This window comes from Emydura macquarii, unplaced genomic scaffold (genome assembly GCF_026122565.2).
Source record: "Emydura macquarii macquarii isolate MOO-44397 ecotype Brisbane River unplaced genomic scaffold, CSIRO-AGI_Emac_v2 contig_3603, whole genome shotgun sequence".
NCBI lineage: Eukaryota > Metazoa > Chordata > Testudines > Chelidae > Emydura > Emydura macquarii.
Window position 1 is genome coordinate 595381 of NW_027133740.1, and position 26544 is coordinate 621924.

Consider the following 26544-nt stretch of genomic DNA (forward strand, 5'->3'; position numbering starts at 1 on the left):
TCTCTCCCCACCAGGCCAACCTGAGCGAGCAGCAGGTCTCATCCAACGTCTTCGTCAGGGCCCTGATGACGTCCGTGTGCCATTCGGCCATTGTCTGTGAGTAGGACGGAGGTTCAGCCGGGGCCCAGACCCGCCTATGCGGGTGGCCTGAGCTAGCCAGAGACCTGGCAGCTGGGGTGGGAGAGGGAAGCTGGCTGGTGTCCAGTGCAGTTCCTTGGCCCTTTCCCGTACTGTGCGCATCACGCCTGCTGCACCGTGAGCTGCTGGGAGCTGGGTAGGAGGGCGGGGCAGGAGGGACCTGTGTGCGGCTGCCCCCTGCCTTTCTCACTTGCTGTCCTCCCCCCCCGCAGTCGAGAATCCTTACCGGGTGGACACGGCGGTGATCAAAAACCGGGCCAAGCTGCTGCAGAAGTACGTGAGCGAGGAGCAGAAGGAGCTGCAGGCGCTGTACGCCTTACAGGCCCTCGTGGTGAAGCTGGATCAGCCGCCGAGTGAGTGTCTCCCGCTGGCCAGGGCCCAGCTGCTGGCTCTGGGTGGGCCGGGGGACGGCGGGCTTGGGGACTCCTTGATTCCAGGGAAATGAAAGGAGGCGGGAGGGCAGCATTCCTGGTGTGAAGGCTGCAGTTAGTCGTGTGTTGGTTCTGGGCCCTCTGGCATGGTCGTGCCATTGCTTGGCAGGACCTCAGCCCGTGCCCTGCGGTCATGGCATCTGTGCAGAGTGCTTGGCTCTCTGCAGGGGCTACTCCAGTGTCCCCCTGACCCCCTCTCTCACCCTCCCTGCAGACCTGCTCCGAATGTTCTTCGATGCCTTGTACGACGAGGACGTCATCAAGGAGGAAGCCTTCTACAAGTGGGAGTCGAGCAAGGACCCGGCGGAGCAGCAGGGCAAAGGGGTGGCCCTCAAGTCGGTGACGGCCTTCTTCACCTGGCTGCGGGAAGCTGAGGACGAGTCTGACAACAACTGAGGAGCGGGGCCAGGGCCCCGCCGGCCCTCCCCGAGGCCTGGACTCTGTTGCGCGGAGGCCGCGGGGAGCCGCCCTGCCTCCTGGACTCTCTCCTTTCCTTTTGTTTTGTTTTCGAGGCCTGTATTGGTTTGTGTCTGATGATAATAAATTGATGCCGAAGGAGGCAGGTATGCTGCGGCGCTCTGCCCCAGCGCAGGGACCCGGATTGATCGCAGTGAGCGGGGCCAAACTCTGCAGGGTGCAAAGCACCAGAAACTCGTGTCTGTTTGGGGGCCGTCTCCTCCCCCCATTTATTGCTGAAATATAGAGAGATTATATATATATAAACTTATTAAATTTGGTTTGGGGACAGGACTTTGCTCTCCCGCTCCCCCATCCCCGGATCACAGCCTGCACCACAAACCTGCCGGATGGTTTTTTATTTTCCAAAAAATCATTTCAGCCCCCCTCCCCCCCAAATCTCCCACCTCTGAAATCGGCTTGGGAGCTGCTGGGGCTGTTCTGGGAGGAGAGGGGGGCGGGTTCCAGCCCCCTCTGCGCCGGGTGAGCTCCCACAGGGCCATCTCGGCAGCTCCTGGGCAGCTCCTGTCCCCCGCCACGTTCAAGGCCACAATTGTGCGAGGTAGCGAGCGGTGGCTTCATCTGCATCCCCTGTATTTATAGAGTGCCGGATGTTAACGAGCCGCACGCGTAATTATTAAAACAAGGATTCAATTACCGGTCACATGAATTTGTAAATATTTTTTTGCTTTTCTTTATGGAGTATTTAATTGAAGATTTAAAGGCATCTTTTCACCTTAAACTGGAAATAAAAGAACATTGCTAAATAACGCCGCGTGTGCCGCTGTTGGATCCTGGCCTGTGTCTGCGAGGGCTCACCGGCCCCGCCTGCAGCCCCAGCCCCCACAGCGCTGTGCTGAGAGTGGCTGCAGGCTGGGGGGACTCGCCAAGCCAGCAAATGGGCGCTAAGCGCTTAGTTTCCACCTGGAGCCGCTGCTGGCGGGATGCCCTGGATGGGGTGAAGGGTCCCATGTGGCACTGACCGTCCGCCTGAAGCCATCACTCTGCGTCTGGCCGAAGGATCCTGAGCTGTCGTCAATGCTGCAGAAGTCCAAAGAGAAGTGCTCACGGGTCTGGTCCGGCGGGTGAGACGGGAACCTGCATACAGCCCAGGAGTCCAGCGAAGACCAAGAGCGGCAGGGCAGGTGCCACCCGTGGGCAGCTCCAAGGAGCCTGGGTCCTCGAAGGATTGTGGCCGTTCTTAACTGGGAAGCGCAGTAGGCAGGAAGGAAGGGGAGTGAAGAGTCCAGAAGGCCTGGGCATTTTGGAGAGTCAGCTGCACCAGATCTGGGGAGGGGGCCAGACCCCTGGGCGACTGTCCCCCAGGCTGCAGGGGGCCCTGTGTGTGAAAGCTGGGCAGAGCCAAGGCGTGTGGGGTGGTGGATGGATTGATGGATTCGTAGTGTAAGGTCTGAAGGCCTCATGAGCGCATGTCACCCTGTAACCGATGTATGGAGCCCAGCGATTTGGCAGGTAATGCCCGACGTCCAGGCCGCCCAGCGAGACCCCAAGAGAAGGTTATGCCACGCTGCCCTGCGGGGCTGGGCCTGGCTGCTACCCACACGCCCTGTCAGCGCCGCGGCCTTCACTAGGTGTTGAATTGGTCTGGTGTCCAGTCATCAGGCCTGGTTCTGCCTCTGCTGCTGGCTTGGGAGCCTTGGACGAGAGACTGGGCCTTTGGGACCTGTGGGGGGGCTGGGGGGGCACGGCATGGGGCACAAGGCTGGGGGCTGAATGGGACAGGCCCCACCTCTGGCTTCTGTGCAGCCCCAGGAGGCTATGTGGAGTTGAATGGGGGGGGGGGGGGGGTTGCTTTGCCTGGGCAGCCCCTTCCTGCCTGTCACGCTGTTAATGGGGCTGGATGAATTGCCCGGGGCGGGGGTCAGGGAATAAGACGTGGGGCCTTGCCCCAGTGTGGCTGGGGGGGGACATACAGGCTGGTCAGTGGGCTCGGGCATGGGACGCAAGGCTTGTCTCCTGTAGGGGGTACCCAGCCCCAGATGGACACAGGCAGGGGCCCTGGCTGGCGCAGGGAGGACGATCGGGGGGCTTTCCCCTGGTGGGCGGCTACGGGCTCCACTCCAGCCCCAGGCCGAAGGGCACAGGCTGGCTGTGGCACGGGCTGGCTCTGTGGCTGGCTGGGAGAGAGCAAGTCCCAGGCCGGTTGGTCCCTGGCTGGTGCGTGTTCGCTGTCGCAGCTGCTCCACGTGATGGCTATGGAGACCCAGCTGCCCACTTTGGGGTCGGGGTGAGGCCTGCTGGCAGTGGGTGGGTATGGAGCCTGCCCTGCCCCTGCCTGGGGTGTGTGGGGCAGAGTCCGGGGCTTTGCCACATCCTCCCTCCCTGCGTGGGGCAGGGTCCTCTCCCCTCCCCCCCTGTGCGGGGCAGCATTTTTAGAGGCTGCTTTGGATTTGGATTCCTTTTTATTAACCCTCAAAGGGCTGGTTTGTTTCTGCTGGCGAACGCCTGTGATCTGGGAGGGGGCTGTGCTGGGCACTGGGGAGGGGCCGGGTGGAGAGAGGGAGCCGAGCCCTGTATTAGGGAGGTGGGCCTGGGCTGTGATGGGGTTGGTCGGCAGGGGGAAGGGGACAAGACACCTGGGTATTCTGACCATATTTCCCAAAGGGCACCCCCAGGCCACGTCCCGCCCCTCCTCCATGCACAGGGCTGGCTTGATCTGCTTCTTTTCTCCCCCCCCACTCTCCAACACACACACACACACACACGGGGCTCATCATCCAGAACATTCGTCCACTTTTCTGGAAACGAACCATCAGTTGGCAAGAGCAAATGGGCCAAATGCTCCGTTTTGCCAACAAGAGTCGGGCTGTCCCGGCCCCACCGGGATGTATCGTCACCCTACTTCTGAGTGGCAAGAGGGGCCCTGGGGTGTAATGGATTGGCACCTTCAAAGGGCTAATGGGACATGCAGAAAGGGAAACGCCCTCAGGAAAGCTCTGGCTGGGCCCCCTTCCCAGCAAAGGCACCCCGGGTGCCCCGTGGGCAGTGCCAGCCCCAGAAAGCAGGGCCAGGCAGACAGCTGGGGCTTCTGGCCTGCTGGGGTGGGGGATGCAGCCAGCCAGTTGGGGTTGGTTCTTCGTGTGCCTGCTCTTACCCCTTCTAATGTAGGTGTGGGCGCACTGTGCCCCGCTGCCGCAAAGACCTTTTCCCCCTCGTGATATCCGTGGGGTTGGCTCTGGTGTCCCCTGGGGTTGTGCCCTCATAGCACTGGCATATAGGGCCCCGCTGCCCCCTCGGTTCCTTCTTACCGCCCGTGACAGTCACTGGAACGTCTGGTCACCCTTATGCTTGCCCAAGTTCTCTCCCCAGTGGATTTTTTTCTCTCTCCCCCTGTTTGTAGTTAAGGAAACAGTCGTTAGTTGTCACCGTTTGCGTAGTTAATAGCTATAGAGCAGGACCCCTCTTACGGGTGGGTTGTTCCCCCTTCCTTGGAACCGGGACGTGTGTCTGTCTCTGGGGTTAAGCCGGGTGGGGCTTGCCACACCCAATCAGGATGATCGCAGGGCTCACCAGGGTGGCCCAGGCTCTGGGGATCCAGGTGGAGAACATTTCAGAAGCCTCCCATGCCCTGTTGGACATCTTGGCCCCTATGGGGCCGTCACGAGTGGCCTTACCCTTAAGCAGGGCTGCCATCCTGGAGCCGGTTCAGAGCCTGTGGCAGACTCCAGCTTCCTGGCAACCCATGGCAAAGAGGGTGGAGAGAGATGTGGTGGCCCCAAAAGGATTTGAATATTTGGGCACCCAGGTTGCTAGTGGTGTCAGCGCACGTGAACAAGAGAAACGGGCAGCAAGGGCCGGCCCGCAGGGCCAAGGATGTTCAGAAGCTGGATCTCTGTGGCAGAAAGATTTACTCCAGGGGGGGCTCCAGCTCTGAATCCCCAACCGCCAGGTGCTGCTGAGCCGATGGGATTTTAACGCCGGGGGGGCTCTGGCTACGTTTCAGGAGTGACTGCCACAGGAATCCCAGGCCGAGTTTTCGGGTCTAGGTGAGGACGGCAGGGCGGTGGCTCACGTGTCCCCGCAAGCGGCTCGGGATGTGGCGGGTTCAGCAGCACGAACCAGGGCTTCGGCTGTGGCTCCGAAGAGGGGCTCCTGGCTGCAGGCCTCGGGCCTCCCCTGTGAAGCACAGCAAACGAGCCAGGGCCTCCCTTTTGGGGGCCCGGCTCTCTTTTCAGAGCAGACAGATTCTGAGCTCCGCCGCTTGAAGGACTCGAGGGCCACCTCGCGGTCACTTGGGCTGCGCGCCCTGGCCCTGCTGCGTAAGCATTTTAAGCCCCAGCCTGTGCTTCTACCACCCTCAACGGAGGCAGGATAATGACAGGAGGTGGGGTAGGAGCTACGAGAGGAGGCCTCTGCCCCAGTCCTTGTTGGCTCGGGGCCTGGGCCTGCTAGACAATCGTCTGCGTCTAAACAGGCCTTTTGAGGGCCTGCCAGAGGATGGCATCCCAGGACTGTCTGGATCCAGCCCCCTGATTGTTTTGGCTGGTTATCCCACTTCTATCCGGCGTGGGCCCACGTTACCTCAGGCCTTTGGGTGCTATGCACGATAGGACTGGGAACCACCCTGCAGTTCAGTTCTTCAGGGACCCGTCTCATGAGCAACTTCTAATCCAGGAGGTGCGACTGCTCCTATAAGTGGGAGCAGTAGAGGAGGTTCCTCTGGAGCGAAGGGGCAAGGGGTTCTCCTCCTGTTATTTCCTAAGCCTGAAGGCCAAAGGCTGGCTTAGACCCATCCTGGACCTGTGAAACCTCAGCAGATTCATGAAGAAACTGAAGTTCTTCTTCAAGTGCTTGCTCACATTCATTCCATTGCAGATGCATGCATGCCCCATGCATGGTTACTGGAAAACTTTTCCCCTTAGCAGATCCCGTAGGGCCGGCTTCGGTGCCCCCCTGGAGTCCCGCAGGGATGGCGCGGGATATGAGGCACTGCCGGCTCTGCGCCCCCTCAGTTCCTTCTTTCTGCCACTGCTGGTTACTGGAATTGCATTCTTGCTTGCTTAGGTACGTGCCTCTTAGCTGTAGCCTTTGTTTGTATAAGGAGTTGTTAGTTGTTGTAGCAGTAGATAAGGTAGTCCCGGTAGGGACCTCCACATGACGGGGTGTGCCCCGATCTCTGGGCTTCAAGCCTTCTAAATCCTGCGGGAAAGCCTTCCCGATGAGCGACCCCCCCACAAAGACTGTTTAAAGGAGTCTCCTCGAAAGGCAAAGTGCTGCATCCACACGGCGTTCAGACCAAGGACTGAAAAGGACCGAGATATCTGTCTGAAGGCCTTGTTAATGGAGGGGGGAGAAGGACGTGGCAGCGGGGATGCCGAGCGGGGAAGGGGAGGCATGGAAGAGAGGCGGGAGGATAGGGCCTGGGGTGGGGGGCGGAGCAAGGGTGGAGAGTGGGCGGAGCCACGGGCAGAAGAGGCGGGGTGGGGAGCTAGCCTCTACGAGAGAAACCTTCACCCCCTGCCCATGGTCGTAAACCTCAGCCCTCCTTTCAAGGGGAGCCGTTGACCGTCCTGCCCTGGGTGCCGGAGTTGCCTGTCGGCGGGCCTGGACCCGAGCAAGCCCTCGACGAAGGGGACCGGTTCCTAGCCTTCCCCACCTGCTCTTCTGGGCGATGTGCGGCTCGCCTCCGTTCCACATCCCCCCGCCTGCCCCTCTCCCGGAGTCGGCCGGCAAGAAGGAAGTGGCAGGGCCCGTATACCGGCGCTAAGAGGGCGCGACTCCAGGGCGCACCAGAGCCGACCCGCCGGACGCCACGAGGGGAAAACCTTCCCAGCGGCAGAGCACGCGCCCCCCCTGCGTGAGCAGCACCTCCCGCAGGAGAACAGGTAAGAAAGGCCAGGAAGTGGTTTTGCCTCGAACTCCTGGGGCTTCCTCTGCCTGCTGCCTGTGGGGCCGTAGCCCCGCGGGATCCATCTGAATCAGCCGGTGGACACAGCAGTCTCGGGAGTGGAGCAGAGCCCAGCTCTCTGCCACCCCCCCACCCCACCCCGAGCCCAGCTCTCTGCCACCCCCCCACCCCCCCAGTGCCCCGCTGACCTCTTCACCCAGTGCCGTCCCTGTGCGGGGCTCACAATTGTCAGGCTGCTGCGGGCCAGGCAGGGGCAGGCCCAGTCCCGAGGGAAGTGGATCGCCGTTCTAGCAGTAATGTCCAGGAACCCCATTCACGGCCCAGGCCCCACTGGGCTAGGCACTGCACACGCGTCTGACAACTCTCCCTGGCTACATGCAACATACGTGTGCGCTGGAACGGCCGCGTACCTGGGGCATGGTTGGGATGCCTTGCTCACGTCCATTCCACTATAGGGTGTGTGCATGCCACCGTGCACGGCTACCAGAACTTTTTTCCCCTTAGCAGATCCCGTAGGGCCGGCTCTGGTGCTCCCTGGAGTCCCACGCACATGCCGTGGTATATGAGGCGCTGCCGGCCCTACACCCCTTCAGTCCCTTCTTTCTGCCAACTCCGGCAGCAGGGCCTGGGGGTGGGTGTGGAATGGACATGAGCAACACATCTCGAAGAACATCAGCTACTGGTAAGTAACCTTGTTTTCTTCTTCCAGTGATTGCTCATGTCCATTCCACTAGAGGTGACTAACAAGCCGTACCTTGGAGGTGGGTAGGAGTTACCGGTGAGCTGCCTTCAGCACGGCTCTGCCGAATCCCGTGTCCTCTCTCGCCTGCTGGACGATGGCGTAGTGGGACTTGAAAGTATGTACCGATGACCTAATACATTTCATATTTTGGTGTAGCTATACTGAGAATTTGCATTTCAGTACATTTAATAATGAAAGCAGTTTTATTTCTCATTTTTGTTTGCTGCTTGTGTAATAGCCACGTGATGGTGTTTAACCATTGCCACGTATTTTATTTAGCTTTAAGGTTTTTTAACCTTATTTGGACTAAGTCCACATTGGTATATATTTGTTTTTGTATAAGACTATTTTGCAATTAAGATAGTGAGCTCAATTTGTTCTTAATTACTTTTAAATTTACAGAATTCAGAATGCTAGTTTTAGTACTTCTGTTGCTTGTTTAGTACTTCGGTTAGCTTACGCCTTGCTCGTGCATGGAGGTACTGATGTCTTTGGACGTGCTAAAAGACTAGGAAGAGAATAAGGTGTACATTTGGGTTTTATTATATTATGTATTTATTTTTAAATTTTAAATATAGGAAATTAAAAACAAAAGTAAGTAACTTAAAAAAAAATAAGAACTTCAAGTTTGATTCTACAATCATCCTCCAAGAGCATCGGTGCGTCCTGGCAGAGCCCTGCTCCCTCCCTCGTGTCTTAGCCACCGGGCCTGTGGACTAACACGAGCAACAAAGGCTGGTAATTATACGTCATCTTTGTAGAACTGTGTGTGTGTGTGTGTGTGTGTGTGTGTGTGTGTGTGTGTGTGTGTGAAAAGTGTGCAGGCAATTGCTTTTTAAAATCTTTGTATTCACAATAAATGGGGCGTATTGTCTTGTCCCTCTGAATAAAATCCAGTTTATTTTATAAGTATAACAGTGCAGGGTCAGTGTTTGAACTAGCCATGGCTGCTGGGGCATCCCATGGGGCCTGTGTCATCTTGTGCCCCTGGGCAAGGGTTTGTCTACAACCCTCCTTCAATCCCTCTTATCAGCTGGGCCCGAGAGCTGGATGTGTCCAGTGCGTCTATCCTCCTCTGCACTCTCAGAAGAAATATCACTGGCCAGTCCTCCCGGCTCCTGGGGCCGGAGCCACGGCGGCATAGGAGACAGCACAACGTCATCACCGTCGCTAACGGTGGCGATGTCTGCTTCGGTGCAGACCACGTACTTCGGCATGGCCCGCTGGCCAGGGAGTCCCCACCCTGGAAGAGTTGGGACAGCTTCCTGATGTGTGCCCCCACGGCCTGAAAACGTGGTTAGTGGTGAAGAAGCCAAGAGCCTGCTGGCTGGACAGCGGATGAAGGAAGAGATAGCAGGTCTGATTCTCAGCATGGGACCCAGAAAGGGGGCCAGGTGGGCACTCCCCAGAAATGGGAGGGAGTGGTGACCCCAAGCCAACCCCCTCAAGGGAGACCTGTGTGCTCTGAGGTATGTTACCTGTTCGTTTGCCCCCTTGAGCCTGCCCCCTGCCACCCCACAGTGCATGGTACCGTAGCGCTGTGCCATGGCATGCCAACACCCTGGCAGTCCAGATGGAGGAGGAGCCAGGATGCTGCCCTACCTGTGCAGCAGATTAATGGGGCGACTATAGCCCCAGACAGGGGGACCCCACGGTATTTCATCCAGCAGAGGTGGCTGGGAACAGAGTCTGGGGTTGTGGGGGAGGAGCAGGCCATGCCCCCTACCCCAGCAGCTGTGTCCCCATTGGAGCTACTGGCTGATTCTTCCTTCCAGAAGCCGAGGCTGGTTCCCGCTGTTGAAGGACCGCTGTTGAAGGCAGGGAGGTATCGGGGTGGGATCGGGGATTCCTTTGCAGGGATCAGGCTCTCCCGGGGTAGCAGGAGGCAGTTGATGAGGCCCCGGAAGTACCACCTTAAGCTGGTTGAACTTGGCTCATGCTTTGTCTTTGTCCCAAGACCTCTGGGAATCCAACGCACACAGCACAGGCACTGCAGGCATGTTACTGGTCTGGAGTTTTGGAGGCAGTTAAAAATGATTGCAAAACGTGTGATTCCTGCCGGAGGATGGGGAGAGAATGAGATGGGGTAATGCAGCCATGATCCCCTGCCCATATAGAGGGGGCCATGGATCGTGGGTAGCCCAGACAATGAAAATTATGAGGGGACCGGAGCACATGACTTATGAGGAGATGCAGAGGGAACTGGGCTTATTTCATCTGCAGAAGAGAAGGGTGAGGGGGGATTTGATAGTGACCTACCGGAAGGAGGGTTCCAGGGAGGATGGAGCTAGGCTGGTCTCGGTGGTGGCAGATGACAGAACAAGGAGCAATGGTCTCAAGTTACAGTGGGGGAGGTCTAGGTTGGATATTAGGAAAAACTCTTTCCCTAGGAGGGTGGTGAAGCACGGGAATGGGTTAGCTGGGGAGGGGATGGAATCTCCATCCTTAGAGGTTTTTAAGGCCTGGCTTGACAAAGCCCTGGCTGGGATGATTTAGTCGGGGTTGGCCCTGCTTTGAGCAGGGGTTGGACTAGATACCTCCTGAGGTCCCTTCCAACTCTCATCTCTGAGATAACCACATCCTGGGGGTGATGGCCTACGCTACTCCGAGGTGTTGGCTCTGTCCTCCACAGAAGCAGACGTGGCAGCTAATGCCCCTTTGACAATTTTCAGCAGGGTGGGTGTCCTCACCCAGGTCCCTCCTGGGCCAGTGAGCCAAATTCATGTCTGCTCTTCCCCAGGGCTTGTGGGAGAAAGGCAGGAGCGGCTGCTTCTGGGCCGCTGGGTGTCCCTCACCAACCAGTGGAGCCTGGGAAACGGTTCAGGGGACACTTACAGCGAATCTGTAAACCCAGGGAGATCTATCTGCAGCCAGTGTTGAACTTCCCTGCTCTCTGGCCAGAGGGGAGTTTCCCAAGAGTCCCCAGGGTTGGCCCCTTTCCAGCTGAACCTCGGAGGCCGCTGTGTGGCCCCTCGGGTCTAATGAGGGTTGAGTGTGGAGGGGGTAAGGCCTCTCCTGAGGGGGAAGTGATGGTAGAACTCACGAGCTTGCCCAGGAGACAGAGCAGGCCTGGCCGGGCCGCACTGCGGGGTGCCCAGCGCCGTGGACCAGGGGCAGGCATTCCGGTGCTCGTTCCCGTGTGGCGGGATACGCGCCAAGCTGCCAGGGGAGAGGTCCTTTAAAACCATCCAGCCGTCCAGTGAGGAGAACCGTTGTGGAACTCTCTAGCCCCCCTCCGTGGGCAGAACGTAACAAACCGGAGTGAGGGGAGACGCTGGCCTTGGCGGTACGTGGGCAATCACAGGAGCCCCGGGCGGGTCTGGTGCCAGAACCAGGGGCCGGTGCTTTGCTGGAGTCCAGGTCCCTCTCTGAACACTTGACCCTGGCCCAGCAGCATCCAGAGGCTGCAGGGTTACAAACATCTCCCGCAGGCCTGGCTGCACCTCACCTGCTGTCCGGCAGGTGGAGCTGGGGTCCAACTTGTAGCTCTCCCATGCTGGAGGTGCGGGTAATTCAGCCTTCTCACAGCCCATGGGACTATCAAAGATTGTGTCTGCCAGGTACCCGATGCCCAGGACTGATGAGAGACTAGACAGGCTGGGAAATGCACGTCCCCTCCCTTTGCCGCCTGGTGCCAGACTCCAAGCTGCATTCACTACCCTGAGGGGGTCTCTGGGAGTGATCTCTGGGCCTGGAGGGGATGCCAGCCGCCTTCTAACGTGGGTGTGTCAGTCTGTGGCTGGGATGGGGGACGGCCCCCTGGTATGGCGAGAGGATATTTGTTTCAGCCGTCAGGCCCGGGAGGCAGACGTGCCTCTCTGGGCCGTGGAGGGGGGTGTGGCTGCATTAAATGTGAAGATAGAAGCTATTCAGAATTGGCCCACTCCCCTGACCAGGAAACAGGCCCGGTCCTTTCCTGGGTCAGCAAGTTGTTACAGGAGCGTCGTCCCTCATGGCAGCTCCAGCCCTGAGCTGTGTCCAAAGGGCCAGCCAGACACAGGAGCTGGGACTGACCAGTCAACAGGCCTCCTGTGATCCGAAAGCCGCTCTCGGTCAAGATCCATCCTGGCAAGCCCAGACCACCCTTGGGGCTGTCGCGCTCCTGGCTGGATGCTGTGCTGTGGCTAACCAGTGACAACGGGGAGGCAGCCGGTCTGCATTGGAGCAAGATGTTTCTCCCCCGGCAAAGAAACGATGCAGCTGATGCTCAGAAGCGTCTGGCCCTTGTGTGGGCCCGTGGAGCGTCCACCCACGTCGTGGTGGGTGCCCTTGCGTGGTGTGTGCACGGACCCTTCTCCCCTCGCCCGGCTGCGTCAGATGAAAGGGCCCAATGCCGACCTGCTGAGACGGAGTCTGGCGTGGTGAGATGACTGACGCGTGGTAACGGGAGTGTGAACAGGACTATCCCAGAAGGAGGTGTGAAGGCGTCCTGGGTGGACACCCCTGCTTTGTTCATCTTCGAGGGGGGGAGAGAGGGGCCAACCTGGGCTCTGTCTGGTCTGGTTATAAACTCCGCTTTGTGTCAGGTGCTGGACACGGCTGAGGGCAGTGGACTGTATCGCACTCCAGCCCTCGCCCTGCCCAGCAGAAGGTGTGACGCTTTGCTGAAGGACTATCACTGAGAAGCCATGGCGATGGCAACCTGGAGCGATCTGCTTGGTGTGTGTGTCAGGCGCTGGCCCGCCCCATGGAGTAATGTTGTTTCTACACAGGGGCTCACGGGGTTGGCGGGGAGTGGAGTGGAGCACACGGCCCCCAGAAGACAGACTCTACCCCACCTCAGACTCCCCAGAGGGGGAGCATAAAGGGGGGCGGAGGGCCTCTCAGGACTGGTGCTGGTTTCAAGGATCAGTAACTCTCAGGAGGGCTGGGGTCTATCACAGGAGTGGGTGGGCGAGAGGCCGTGGCCTGTGACATGCAGGAGATCAGACTGGCTGATCATGATGGTCCCTTCTGGCTTTAGGGTCTGTGAGTGTGGGAGGAGTGAAGTGACTGTGGTTAGGAAGGCCCTTTGCAGAGCCTCTGTTCCTGGCTTTCCTGCCCCACCATCCCTGACGGGTTAAACTAGAAGCCCAGAGCCCCCTCGGCCTCCGTGAAGCTCTGGCTGAAAGCGAATCAGCAGCTAGGGAATGCAGGGGGCTCGGGCAGCGGCCCCCACTTTCCAAGGAAGTGTCAGACCAGCAGTGTTAGCCCAGGAGTGCGCCCTAGAGACCATGAACAGACGCTACCCGGCCCTGGCTGGCTCGGAAGCACGTGAGACCCAGCGGCTGGGTCAGCTCACAACAGGCTGGTGCCCGGCGTGGGGGGACTGGGCCAGGCTGTGACAGGATGCTCTGGATGAGATGGGAGAAGGAGCCTCCCTGCTCTTGCCTGGTTGCTTTGGCTGACGCAGGGGCCAGTCCTGCCTTTGCTGACTCATCACCGGGCACTGGCCAGTAAAGTGGCCAATAATTAACTGGGGAGCTGTTTCCCAGCTTAAAGGCTGAGCCGGCTGAGCCGGAGCACTGGGAGATTAACAAATGGAAACGTTAGGCTGCAAAAAGCGCCTCGTGGGATTAAAGTGAACTTTATCCATGGAGTCACAGGACACAGCGGGTGCAGCCCTGGAAAGCACGCTCCCTGCCCCGCAGAGCACCCTTCTAACTGTGCCACGACAGGCTGGCTGGCTGGGATCCCCCTCTTCATTTCCCCCCATTTTACTGTCATGCAGGGGGTCTGGGCAGTGCCCTGCAGCACAGAAATGAGCCCTCGGGAAGATGCAGGTTCTCCAGCGCCGCTTTGACACGCTGTCCCTGCTGCAGTGACGGAGCAGTGAAACGAGGCGCCGTGTAAATTGCCATCGCTGGGTTTCAGAGTTAACGCTCGCCCTGAGGGGAGCAAAACCCGCTCCCCCCTTCTCCGCTCCATGGCCGAAGGCCGGCAGTGCTCGGCCCCACAGCTGGAAACGGGGCGAGCGCTTGGACACTGCTGGGCACAAGCGGAGGGGTGCTGAGGGAGCCAGCTGGCCCTGTCTGGCTGAGAGCCTCATCTCCCTCTGCTGGCGCTCTCGCTGCCCCCCCCCCCCCCCCGCTCTGATCTCTGCGTACAGCAGGCGGGACATTATGCGCAGACACCCGCAGGCGCGTGTGCATTGCTGGGCTGCAGTCGCGCAGGGGCTGGGTGTCGGAGGACAGGCCCACAGGCCGACGCAGTGACCATGGGTGCTTGGTGCTGCTGGCTGTCGGCTCCGTGACGTCTCCTTTGCTCGGTGGCTCTAGAAGGGGCAGCACGGCAGAGTGGCCTATGCATTGCCCCACCCGCCTATGCGTGCAGCTGCGTCTCTGTCCTTCTGCCCGCTGGGCCAGCGCCCGGTTTCCCCTTGGCCCTGTCACAGCTGCTTCCTCCCCGGTGCAGCTGCTGTCCCCAGTGCCACGATGCTCCCTGTTCAGAGCTGCCTCCTTGCGGGCGGACACCTGGCGCATCATGGTCCCTGAGGCCAGCACCTGCGGCTCCTTGTCTGTCCTTCCGAGGGCGTGGGAGGAGTGTCGGGCCTGCAGAGGGACCGAGCCTCACCCTCTCCCTAGCAAGCTTCGGGGAAAAGAGGCTTCCCTGTCCCAGCAGGACCGGTTCCCCTGCTCTGCCTGGAGCCACGTTCCCTGTGCTCTTCCGGGACGAAGGCTCCGGCCGGGGCTATCGCCCTCTCATTGCTTTTGGGCAGGCCTGGCCTGGCTGCTGCTGGGGCTGGGCTATGCTTGCAGCCGTGGAGCCACGCGCAGCAGCCCGTCCTGACGCAGTCCCAACTCGGAAGCCGCCCAGGCCACGCAGGCGGCAGTGGAGTTGTCACCAAGGGCGGGCGTGCAAGGTCCCCCAGCCGGGGTATGGCCGGCATGAACGCAGGCAGAGAGGTTTACCTGGGGCACAGCAATGTGGCCTTTGCCCACTAGATGGCGCCGGAGTCTCTCAGCCCCCTGGCAGGCGGCTGTGGGGCGGTGTGGATGTCCTGGGGTGGACGCTGGCCCCTAACTTGCTCATTTCCATGCTGCTTCCTCGCCCCCTGGCTGGGCCCGGGCCCACGGGGGATGGAGCCAAGTGCTGGTGTGGCTCCTCTTGCGTTTCCTTGCCCGCGCGGCTGCTTGTCTCACTAGCCCCCCGTCGTGGCGCTGATCCCGCCCCCCGTCTCCGTCTCAACCCTGCACTGGTGGCCGGGGATTATTCCCCTCTTTCTCCCGCTGTGGAAGAGCATCGCTGGCCCAGAGCTACGCTGTGGCTGAGCGCTGGCCCTCCCGGCCCAGAGAGCAGCTGGGCCTGCCTTTCCTAGGGGGGGCCGAACCCATGCTCGGGGGTCCTGGGATAAAAGCGGGCTCTGCCGCTGTCACTCCACATCTCTGTTCCTGCCGTGCTCAGTGGCCCCGTTCAGGGAGCAGGGCTGCATTGTGCCGGGCGCTGCACAAGCGGCAGCCCCGTTCCAAGGACGTGCGAGCTCCAGAGGCGAACGCTGGACAGGGCTTGGGGGAGAGACAGGCAGTGGGGGGTCCAATCTGTCACCACGTTTGCTTTAAGAATAAACATATGTGGACAGCCGCTCCTTGGCCCAGCTGCTACTGCTTGGATAATTGCCCCCCAGGCGTTGCAGCGGAAGAGGGGCTGGATTTGAAGGGTCAGAGGAGAGCGCCAGTGGCTTTCCAGGGTGGGGAGCCCCATGTGGAAAGGAAGGCAGCAGAGATGCTTGTCTGAGGAGGCTGGTGCATGGGGTGGTGGGCAGAGGGGGCATGCTGGGGGAGAGCAGAGCCGGGGAGTGCCTCGGAGGACAACAAGCTTGCATTGGATCGGGGGAAGGAGCCAGGGTAGTGGTGACGTGGTCAGAGGGAGGGGGACGGAGCTGAGCAGCTGCATTTTGAATGGCCGGGAGCTGGCCTGCAGCTGAGCGTTTGGGCTGGGTGGGTGTGCAGACGGAAAAGGCGGCTGGGCCAGTACTATGGAGGGTGGGGTGGCAGGCTTAGGTGTGTGAAGCAAGAGCAAGGTAGGAGCCAAAGATGCCCCTCAAGATATGGGCCTTAGGGGTGGTGAGCCGCTCTGAGCCACTTGGCAGGAGATGTCGGAGACAGGCCAAGAGCGGGACTGGCTGGGGCAAAGCTGGGTCCGAGATCACCCCGAGACAGGCTGCGAAGGCAGAAGAGGAGGGGGCCAAGGACGGAGCCCTGGGTGTCATCCCCCCCCCCCCCCCCCGAGTGGGGGAAGGGAATCTTTCATAAGGAGCAGAGGGGAGGCAGGAGAGGCTGGCGTCGTGGCAGTCCAGGGCAATGGTTTCTGGGAGGGAATGTCTGGTCACGTCCCTGGGGGCAGAGGGGTCAAGGAGGAGGATGCAGCAGAGGCCCCGAGCTCTGGCCAGGAAAAGGCCCCTGGGCACCACAGTGGTGAGCTGACTGTGTCTCCAGTGCCCGGGTGAGCGCACTGATTGGTGCTAGCCCGCAGAGGCCTGGTCTGAGAGCTGGCCGTGGCTCACGCTGGATCCCACCCGTCTGCACTCTTAGGAGCAAGCGCGTCCCATGGGGTTATGGAGCCGTCCATAACAGCAAGTCAGCCTGACAGACAGGAGCTGTTGGGCACGCGCGGCAGGTGGCCGCTGTCAGCATGACACAAACCTTGTCTCTGCTAGAAGAGTTATCCCTTGCTGACAACAGGGGAGCAGAACTGGTGCTGAAAACGCTTGGAGTGCAAGTGTAGACAGGATGAGCCCATGTTCGGTTGCAGCTCAGGCTCCATCTACTTGTGCAGTTTCACCGTGTTCAGCTTCCTCTCTTGTGTGCAGTGGAGAGTCGGTGGCGTGGAGACGCTCATCGTGTAGGCCGTGATCTGCCTGTGATCGCTCTGGGCCAGATTCTGCTACCCTCGTGTGCTAGTCCACGAGCAGCCCTATTCATTTCAGGGTGGCTACGAATGGCGTCCGGCCCGGTGGGAATAAACACATTCCATCTCACGCTCTGATCTCCCTCAGCATCCATGGCAGAGCACAGTCTGTGAACATGGTCTGGTCACTGGCCTCTCGCTTGGCTTTTCTTGCCACCACTGGTCGCTGAAGGGGAAAGTCTCCCGCTGTTTTCCACCTGGAGTTTCTCATTGTCAATGGAACATTTTTTGGGGGCAGGGGGCAACTTTGCTTCTCAAGTGACAATAGAAACTGTGGCTGTTTCCATCAGCTGTGCAGAAGTGGGTGTACACACTGGTTCAGGGCCCAATTCCCCCCTCCTCACCTGGTTCTCCCCTGCCTCGAGGGACTCTCCACCCCGTCCGTGCTCCTGGTAAGGCCCAGCTGTTCTGGCTGGCAGGGTGAGTCAGCAAAGCGGCTCTGCATGTCCACAGAGCCAGATGCCCCGTCACCGTTTGTTTTAGAAAGGGGAAGTGGCATTTTCCCAGCAAGGGTTTTCATTCTTCGAAGGACATTGCTTGGGCTTTTCAACAGAAAATGGAGAGCTGAGTTCCTTCCAACCGTCTTTGAAATCCCTGCCTTTGCTTGGTGTTGCCTGTAGTGAAACACCACCTCCTGCTGGCAAACGGCAACCCCAGGCAATGGTGAACTTCGCAGAGAGGCTTCCCCTGCAGCACGTGCCACAGATTTGCATCCATCGGAGCAGATGAGGGGGCCTCTATTGACATCTGCTCCGCTTTCAACGCATTGATTGTCCTCTGGGGTTGTCCCCTCTCCAGCTGCTTCAGTGCCCATGCTGCCTCGTCAGTCATCTGCTCCAGCATCTCCTGCCTCTTCACCAGCTGAGCTCTCCTGTGCCTGCCCAGCCTGTCCTGTTAACCCTCTGCTCAGCACGGGCTTGAATGGACACTAACCTCCTCTGGAACATCAGCCCTAAATGCCGTGCTCTCATGCTTCACTGCGGGGTCCTGGCTGACGCGGCTGCCCATCAGAAGCGTTAGGGAGATGACAAAGAAGCAGAACCTTCGTGAGTGTGAACGTGTGGCTCCCTTGTCCGCAGTGGGGTTTTCTGCAGATACAGAGTGGCTTTTCAGGCCACCGCAAGGTGTTCATGGTCCACAAACCACCGGGGAATGAGTGGGGGGGGGGGGGGCCTGCAAAGAACAGCGATAATGGGGTTGGTAACCTCGCAGATTGCAACAAAACAGCACCCCACAGAGCTGCCTGCCGCACCCCTGCTGGGAGATCAGACGTGTGCAGCCAGCTTTGCCGGATCCATCATAACAAGGGTGAGAGGAATGGGTCGATCTCCCTGCAAATCACATGGCCAATGTCAGCTCTCAGAAGCACCCCGTCAGGGTCCCGGGGAGAACAGCCCGTCGGCTCAGAATGATGGCCTGCCCTGTCTGGCTCTTTGTGCATTTGTTGGCCACCAGGGGCTGCAGAAATATCTTGTGAGTTGGGGGAGGCCAACAGCACACAGGCCAAGCTATTCAGACGCAGCTGAGCGAGCGTCTGGGGCGAGAAATAACAGACAATTGTGAACCGACTCTGCAGTCTGGAGCCGGTGACTATGGCGGCAGAGGGGATGGTGGCGGGGAAGGCACAAACGACCTTTTGCTTGAGGAATTTGCACGATGATGCCATGGGAGCAGCTGCTCTCCAGCTCACTGGCACCGGTGACTGGGAGGGACTTAACGGAGAAGATGCTGGCTAAGCCATGAAACGCCGCAGGAGGGCTCAGTGGACAAAGTGGGCTTGGGTTTTGGTGGAGCTGGTGGAATAAAGCAGATGCCCGCTGGTGGTGACCTTCAGTTGCGCCGGACACACATTGTGCAAACTGTCGTCTCCAGGTGGTGAACAGAGAATCCGGGGGGTTCCTGCCGTTTGTAATTGTTCCATTGCACAGACAATGTTCATCAGCCAAAGGTGAGGGCGTGGTGACGAGCGCTTCTGGGGACCAACGCATAGCTCTGCACACGTGCTGGCCCTCAGCAGGCTGAGTGACATGCTGCTGCTGCTGTTTCCCACCCGCTGTATCCAGACATTTTGGATGCTCTGGTGGACGGAGATGGCTGGGACATCCCAGGAGATGTAACTATTCTCCGGCATCCGTTACAGGATCCAGTTTGTCGTCTCACTTGGCATTCTCCAAGCAGCTTTGGGTGAGACACAAAGCGGCCGTGGCGGCCTGCAGGGTGCCATGCCTGACTCACGCCTACCCGTCAGCCACATGGCAATGGTGAAATGGAATTTCCGAGACTGGTACCAAAAGGAGGATTGACGTGGTGGTTCCAGTGGCAGGGGGAGGTGCCCCGTCTCTTGCCATCATCACAGAGACTTGTGGGGAGGTCCTGGCCAAAATGAGGCCACGCTGAGGACCTGCCTCAAGACACGTGGCTGTCTGATGAGAGCACACCTGTGGCATGTTGGCTGGGGAGCCTGCCGGGGCATCTCTGACACCCTGGCTATTTTTGGCTGTCTGCAGCCCCTCCAGAAAGTCAGAGCAGCTTCAAGATGCGCTGTCCACTCAGTGCCTCGGGCTGGTGAGATGCCAGACAGACGAGGTAAAGCCAGATGCATTTGGGCTCACGGACTTGTCCACAATCCACATCACTGAGTCCAAAAAAAGAGTTTGTTGCTGTTCTTTCGGTGCTGGCCTCTCCTCGTGGGTCTCCAGATTGCCCCAGCCACACCCGCAATGGGCCAGTAGACATTACTCCACCCCCGTTATGGGGCCTGAGTTGAACTCAGCATCTCCGGAGAGCCATGAGAGTACTCCAGCTTTTTGGGAGGTGGGTTTAGCCATGAACCCAGCAGAGGATGGCATTGACTGAGCAGAGATACCGGGATATACCCTACGGAACGGACCGATTATCCATTGGGTCAATGAGGGGCTCGAATGCCCAGCCTGTGCTGTGGAGAGACGTCTGCGATCATCCTTAGGGCTGGCTGGTCACCAGTGGCAGCTTGTGCCTGGATTTTCCACCCTAGTGGCTTCCTTGACAAACCTTCCAAAAGACAAGGCCCCCGGGAAGATATTCAGGACGCCAGCATATGCAGATGCCTCTGGGGAATCAAGGGCGTCCGGGGCACTAAATTGGCACTGCCCAGTCCAGAGGTCCCTCACCAATCGATTGTGCAGGCAGATGCCCCTAATCTGGGGCCTGGAACAGCCCCGCCTCTGGAAGGCAGCAGACTCGAATGCCCCGTGCTCTGTTTGAATACAAAGCTATTTCCTCGGCAGACACCGTACTCCATGCTAGAAGAGGGGCCACCTGTGAATTGGCAACAGCATCCCTGCACGTTCTATAGCGCCCAGTTCTGTGTCTTTCATCAAGATGCAACCCATGTGCATTACACCTCTGGGATAATGCTGCTACTTTGCACCCCATCCAACCCCCGAGTCCTGCAGAATCTGCCCTGTCCTTTGGCTGGAAATCGCTCTCTGGATTTGTCTGTATCCAGGACCATGGAACAAATTTCTTCCCACGGCTAACCCCAGCCCGCCTCTCCCAGTGCTAAGAGCATTGGGAGCAGCAGTGTGGTTGGGCGACCCACCAGAGGCTGCGTGTGATGAGGAGATGCTACCAGACATTTTTAGATCCTCTTTATAGCGGTTACTGTAATTCCCAACTTACAAAACAGAACAAGCTTCCCTTTGTAATAGCCCGTCTAGCAAACAAAGCTGCCGTGTGGCTAGCAAGAGCAGGAGCAAGCCAGCATTTACAGCTTCCCAGGAGAGAGAGATTAGCAAACCCTTTATGCCACGGGGATAGGATCCCCTCTTTAGACGGAGGTGACCGTCCACATTTGAAATGACCCCAGAGATTTGGGCCTGTGCTGTAATGAGCTCAGAGACCTTCTCCCAGATCTTTCTGTGCAATGCTACATCTGAGACCGCTCGCTCGCTCTCCAGCTGCTGCCGTACAGACAGGGAGGTCTCTGGCTGACATCTCGTAGCCGTCTCCCCCGTTGAGTCTGTCGCTGGCGAGCTGCTCTGTCTCTCCCGCCGCTGGCCTGGACAAGGGGCAGCAGCTAACAGCTTTGATACGCTGTACTGGGCACATGAGACATTCCTTCTGCACACCAGGTGTGACCACTTCTCGCCCCCACACATGCGGCCCTAGCCTTACCCAGATCTTACCTGCCTGTGGCAGACACTGGCAGGGCCTATCCCTTGCTCACACTTTGGCAATGCTTTCCTATCTGGCCGTGCCATTAAAGTCTCACTGGACTGACATTCCTAAGATGGCCACGGTACCCGGCCCTCCCAGCTGGGTTGCTCTAAGATGCATTGGCCACACATTTACGGACTCATCCGCTCTATCTAGCGAGGGGCAGTATCCCACTGCTGGATCAGCTGTATTTTCCCAAGGCGAATCTCATGGTCTTGCCTGCTTGTGTCTCCAACCTTCTCTAGCCCCCTTGCTTTACACTGTCCATGCTCCATTGTCTCTACTGGCAGGAGAGTGGGGATAAGACAACTAGGAAGTGGATAGATGATAAAGCCATATTCAGCCTCATCTATTCCATTGCCCACTGACTATCGCAGGAATCTACCCTACAGAGTGTCGGGCCAGCTGGGAGGGTTCCCATTGTCCCAAGCACTGAGGTTTCCCTGGGAACTATTAGTAATCCCTAGGGAATAACCCGTTCAGTGCCCAGCACTTTCTCCTTGTGGCGAATCGTCCCCCAGCTGCGTGTGATTTCCTTGATTTTAATTTGAATTACGTGGCATTATTTGCCCGACACTACCTGCGAATCATCCTTTGGCTACTGCCTGATTGCGAATAGCTGCTGGCTGAGCTGTTTGATAGGGTGTGTCGGTCTGTGACCTCACGGGGGGAGCGCCAGGTTTCCGGTGCAAGGGTTTGCGATGGTGAATTGGAACGCTGTTTCGTGGGACTCTTCAGAACTGTTTGCTCCAATGTTCCTGCCGCCCAAGTCACCGGCGGGCTGGGCCCAGATGCTGACCTCAAGAGGGAGCAGGACACTGCTGTGCCTCGTGCGCGTTGTAATTTGCGGGACGCGATTGGAGGGACTCGCCCTGGAAGAGGTTCCACCCTTTCCCTCTCGAACAGGGTGATTGACTTGTGCAGGACTCGTCAGCTGGTGGCAGCCATTCCCTTCGCACGGCCAAGGGTGTGTGTGTGTGTGTGTGTGTGTGTGTGTGTGTGTGTGTGTGTGTGTGTGTGTGTGTGTGTGTGTGTGTGTGTGTGTGTGTGTGTGTGTGTGTGTGTGTGTGTGTGTGTGTGTGTGTGTGTGTGAGAGAGAATAACGAGGCCCATTCCAGGCTCTGTACAGGTGTGTGCACTAGACCCTCCTATGCCAATCCCTCCAGTCTCTCCCTCTCCCTTTCTGCTCCTATCCTTCTCTCCTCAGCTCCTGTGCCTGTCTGCTACCCTCCTAGCTCCTGCCCCATCTTCCTCTCCTTCCCTTGTCCACCCCCTACCTCTGCTCCTGCCCCACTCCGCAGCTCCTGTCTATGGTTCTCCCCCCAATCCCTCTGCTCCTGCCCTTCTCCTCCCCTCTTGCTCCTGTCCCCGTCTGCTGTCCTCCTCTGCCCTGCTCCTGCTCCTCCTGCTCCTGTCCCCCCACCCTGCATCTTGTCCCCTCACCCCTCTATATCCCAGTCAGGGAGCTTCCTCCACCTTCTGTAGGCTTCCTGGGGGAGCACTGAGAGCACAGGAGAAACAATCGCCCTGCTTTCCGTTCTGGCGCCTGGCAGCAGGAGGAAGCAGCAGTTGCAGATAAAATCCCGCTCAGTCCCTGCTCAGTTGCTTTGTGAGGATGGCCCATGCACAGTCCAGCCAGCACCTGGGAGATGTGAGGGGACAGAGCATGCTCAGTGCGGATGGAATCTTTGGGGAATTTTAGCTGCCAAACTCTAATCAGTCTCTTCTGAGCATGTGTGAACGGATTCTTCAGCGGCTGATAACTTGGCCAAACCTGGGCAGCGAAAGGCACATCCCTGCCACCAATTTGCCCCCTGCCAAATTTCAAGTCCCTGCTCCAAAGCATGGAGGCGCGAGATCTTCCCACGAATCAATTGTACCATTTTTTTTTTTAAACTTGGTCGAAAACCATGTTTTCCTTAATCTCGTTCTGCGGAAGAAGTTTGGCAAAGTTCTAAGCAACTGACAACACGGTTTTGTAGCAGGAAGTCCCAGGCAACCTGAAGTAGAGGCTGTGCCACCAGGAATAGTGAAAGATTAATGGACATGCTGTAGTGACGCCATGAGGGAAAAATCTAAGGCGTCTTTAAAAATCAATTGCTTCTGATTTGGGAACACACACACACACACACTAATATGCGCGTTGTAACTGTGTAGTTATTGCATGGCGTCACGATACAGTGATATTAAGGTTGTTTACTTGCCTTAACTTTGCATTTCCAGACCATAACATATTTGGATTTCTTTTAAGTCGAACCTTAATGCTGAATTCCCTGGGTTTGTAATGCTTGTTTTGGGGGTAATTACGACGTCTTTGGAATGTACTTTGCCCAAATCACTGCTATGTTCTCTCCATCTTAATGTAGCTTTTGTCTGGGGATGGAGAACAGATTTAAGTGCCTTTTACAGGCCCAGTCCTGCTTACAATGTATTGAGCTGACTTGGATAAGAATTGCCTATTGTTATTCTCCTTTTCCCACCCCTCTATCAGCATATCTCTCTGCTTTGAGATGATGATGTGCAGTCCCAAGGGGGCAGAGGGTTTAATAATCTAACTCCCAGTGACCTGAACTGCCCTCTGATTACCCTGCAGTTAAAGTTCCCAGGGGATAGGATCCCTCAAAATGTTTCTCAAGGGAAGGCCTCTGTGTGAAAGTTACCTCCCGCACCTTGTCTCTTCCAATGGTTCCTAAAACAAGGGGGAAAGATAACAAATGAGTGCTTATTAGGGGTGGGAATGTTTAGGCCAGGCCCCCAGACCAAGCTGGGGCCCCAAAGGGGGAACATGTGACTCACTGGGCCCCTGCCTGCACAATGCCCGCTAGCTATTAGCACAAAGACATTTTAAAAAATAAAGCAATCTTATGCTGCCCGGAACAGCTCCCAGGACACATGTGGTAAGATTCCGAACAGAACACAGCTGTTGTTTTTGTGGGCTCGCTGGCTGGCTACGGATTTTACCCATGCTTTCCCGTTGTCTATTTCAGAAATAGATCCGGCTCGGGGAGCGCTTCCAAAACTGGTTAAAACCAGCCTTGAAATCCCACTGGCATTTTCATCCAAGGATGGCTCATTCCTGCCTTTTTCCAGGCTTCAGGGGGTAACACACCATGCCCCCTGCTCCTTCCCATGGGCAACATGTGATGCCATCACCCCAGTTTGCTGACACCAGCTTGGTCCTCTGGGCGCCTCCCCCTTCCTTCCCCCTAGAGCTAATCCACCCCAAGATGCTCCTGGTTCGGGTCGGGTCGGGTCTGTTCTGTTCCTGTAACTTAGGAGGAAAGTTGATCTAACGTAACTTGTAGGAGTGACAGACACTCTCCACCCATGGAGGCTGTTCAGTGGTTTACAATCCTTTTTCTCTCATGCTTTTGTCCACCCGCTAAATAAGGACACTTTGTTTAGAAGAGGCTGTTGGGCAGCAGAACCCTGGTCCCGTGTCCTAAAGAGAGAAAAGTGGGTGCCCCCAGCCCAGCCAGGACTTCAGGGGAGAAGCAGTTGCTGGCGGGGGCAATGTAACTGAGTCCTGGTCTAAAAGTGGATGACTCAGGGGATTCCACCCTTAGACAGGGAAGGGCCTGAGCCCATGAACTTGAGGGGGTGTGCTCAGAGAGCCTGAAGAGGGGACAGGTGCAGCTACACTGCAGCCATGCCACTGTAAGAAGGGGGGTAAATTCTCTGCTTCCCATTTTTCAGGGCATTTAGGTGAGGCAGTGAGCATTTGCCCAGGGTCTCACAGGGAGGCCACGAGAGAGGCCGGAACAAAACTCTAATCCAGCTGCACGTTCCTTTTCTAATGCACCTTCAGGGCTCTAGCTCTGTATCTTACTCTGAACACCAGCGTGGGGAAGACGATGGGCTGGTGGCATCTCCTCTGGCTTCAGGGAACATCACTACTGCCTGCTGGTTCTTGTCTGAAGCAACTGAAAGGTTGATCGGCCATGACCTGGGGGCAGGATTGTGGGGTGCTGCTCCTGCAGCTGAGTGACACCCCAGGCCCTGGCGACTAAGCAAAGGAGGAGCTAATCCTGTTTGGCTGTGCAATGCGGAGTTGCGTCTGATGTTCAGAGGTGTGCAGCAGTTAGCACTGGGCTCAGCAGAAGCTCTTACTTCACATTTCCAGCTCAAAGACCCCCCAGATGCTGGCCTAATGACGGGGAGGGGCCATTATCTATCTAAGTACCTCTAAGGTGCCCCTCATCCTGGTACCTGAGCACCCCTCTCCTTTGCCTTCTCTCTGGGTCGTTAACACTCGTGACTGTAACTCCTCTCTCCCAAGAGATGTACCATTTGGAGTCTACAATGAGCATGTGGGATGCTCGTGTTCTCTTTCCCTTTTCTTGCCTGGCAGGATGCTGAGGGGGTCTGTGCTGGATAAGGGGCTCAGCAGGGACTGGGTGTAGTAAGTTACCCTGGGATTTCAGAGGCCTCCGAGAGCATCTCTGCACGTCTCTCTAGGCTAGGGGCTGAGTCCTTCTGAGTGATTCACTTACCCACTTAGCTGTCTTATCTGGCTGCAGATCCACGGGCTGCCCTCCAGCCAGGCAGGGAGAGAGGAAAATGTTTGAAGGTGATGGTCTATCAAAGGAGTCCATCGCTGGGGCCAGTCACTTGGGGGATTCCGGGCCCCCTCTCCTGAAGGCTTGCTTCCAACGCAAGCAAAGCTGAAGCCGAGGGAAAGGGTTTGTGTCACTCAGTTGAAGCCTGGCTGGGCTCGGTCCTTGTCTGCCTGGAGGCAGGTGTGTTGGAGTGGGTAATTGTTTGCTGTGAATGCTTGCAGTGCACAATAACCTGCCTCTTATGTATGTCTCCCAAGAGCACGAGGGAGTGCACGCTGAACGAATTAATGGGAGGAAGAAGTGGCTGCTGGCTCACAAATCCCCCCCCCTTGCTTCTCTGCTCAGGGCTCTGCCACTGCACACAGAAGGCAATTCACCTGCCCTTAAATCAGCAGGGCCTCCTTTCTGCCTAAGCCAAAATCCCTGGCAGCCTGCCCCACCAGAGCAGAGCTAATCTGCCCTCCAGCTAGCACACAGGGAACCCACGCTGAGTACCATGTAATACTCCTACCTAGACCACTTACCTACTAGGGCCTCGGTGGAGGCTCTCCTGCAAAAGCCCATTACATGGGCGCGTAATCAATTAATTATGGAGCACAGCCTGAGCGTAGGCTCCAGCTTCCAAAACGAGCCCTTTGCAAGGGGCTCGAACGAGCCTTTCTGGCTGGACACAGCCTTTACCGTAGCGGAAATTTCCTGCCTCCCACGCTGTTTGTTTTTCAGGCTGTCGCTATGCCGTGCAGCGGCAACTGTGCATGAGGAATGTACCCTCTTAGTCCCTCACTGGTGTGGTCCTGGCCTCCTGGGCCGTTGGTTGGGGGAGACGGGGCTGTTCAGAATGATTGCTGATGGTTTGTGCTCCATGGTGCTGGGTGCTGGATAAACACCTAGTAAGAGGCTGTCCTTCCCCTGAAGAATGTACAGTTGAAGTAGACAAGACAGACACAAGGGGGGGGGGGGAAGGGACATTAACCCGGCACATGTATTTGAATCCAAGAGAAACCCAGAGGCATCATTTGCTGTTTATTAACTGCCACCCGTGTGCTCAGCTCTGTGGGAGGCGTGAGCAAATGATTGGCCCTGCCTCAGGGAGCATACAGCCCCCAAGCTGCATCCAGGGAGGAGCGGGCTGCAGCAGGTTTTTCTAAAGCTCTTCTGCTCTCATGGGGAACGGTGGGGTGGGGCAGTTAGCACCTTGCACGACACAGTGACCTCTCAGAGATGCACCGCCGTAGCTCTTAGAGACGGGAATGGCCGACGGTCCCG

The 26544-nt window shown here is 57.7% G+C and overlaps 1 protein-coding gene across 9 annotated transcripts in view; it reads left to right on the plus strand.

The window, feature by feature from the left end:
• EIF4G1 (eukaryotic translation initiation factor 4 gamma 1) overlaps positions 1–2503 on the plus strand; it is a 43228-nt gene extending 40725 nt beyond the window's left edge. For all 9 annotated transcript variants that reach the window (XM_067536599.1, XM_067536602.1, XM_067536601.1 and 6 more), the window contains 3 exons: positions 15–96; positions 351–491; positions 784–2503. In XM_067536599.1, coding sequence (XP_067392700.1) covers positions 15–96; positions 351–491; positions 784–965 — 405 coding nt within the window. In that variant the 3' untranslated portion in view covers positions 966–2503. The remainder of the gene's footprint in view (positions 1–14; positions 97–350; positions 492–783) is intronic.
• The last annotated feature ends 24041 nt before the right edge of the window (positions 2504–26544 follow it).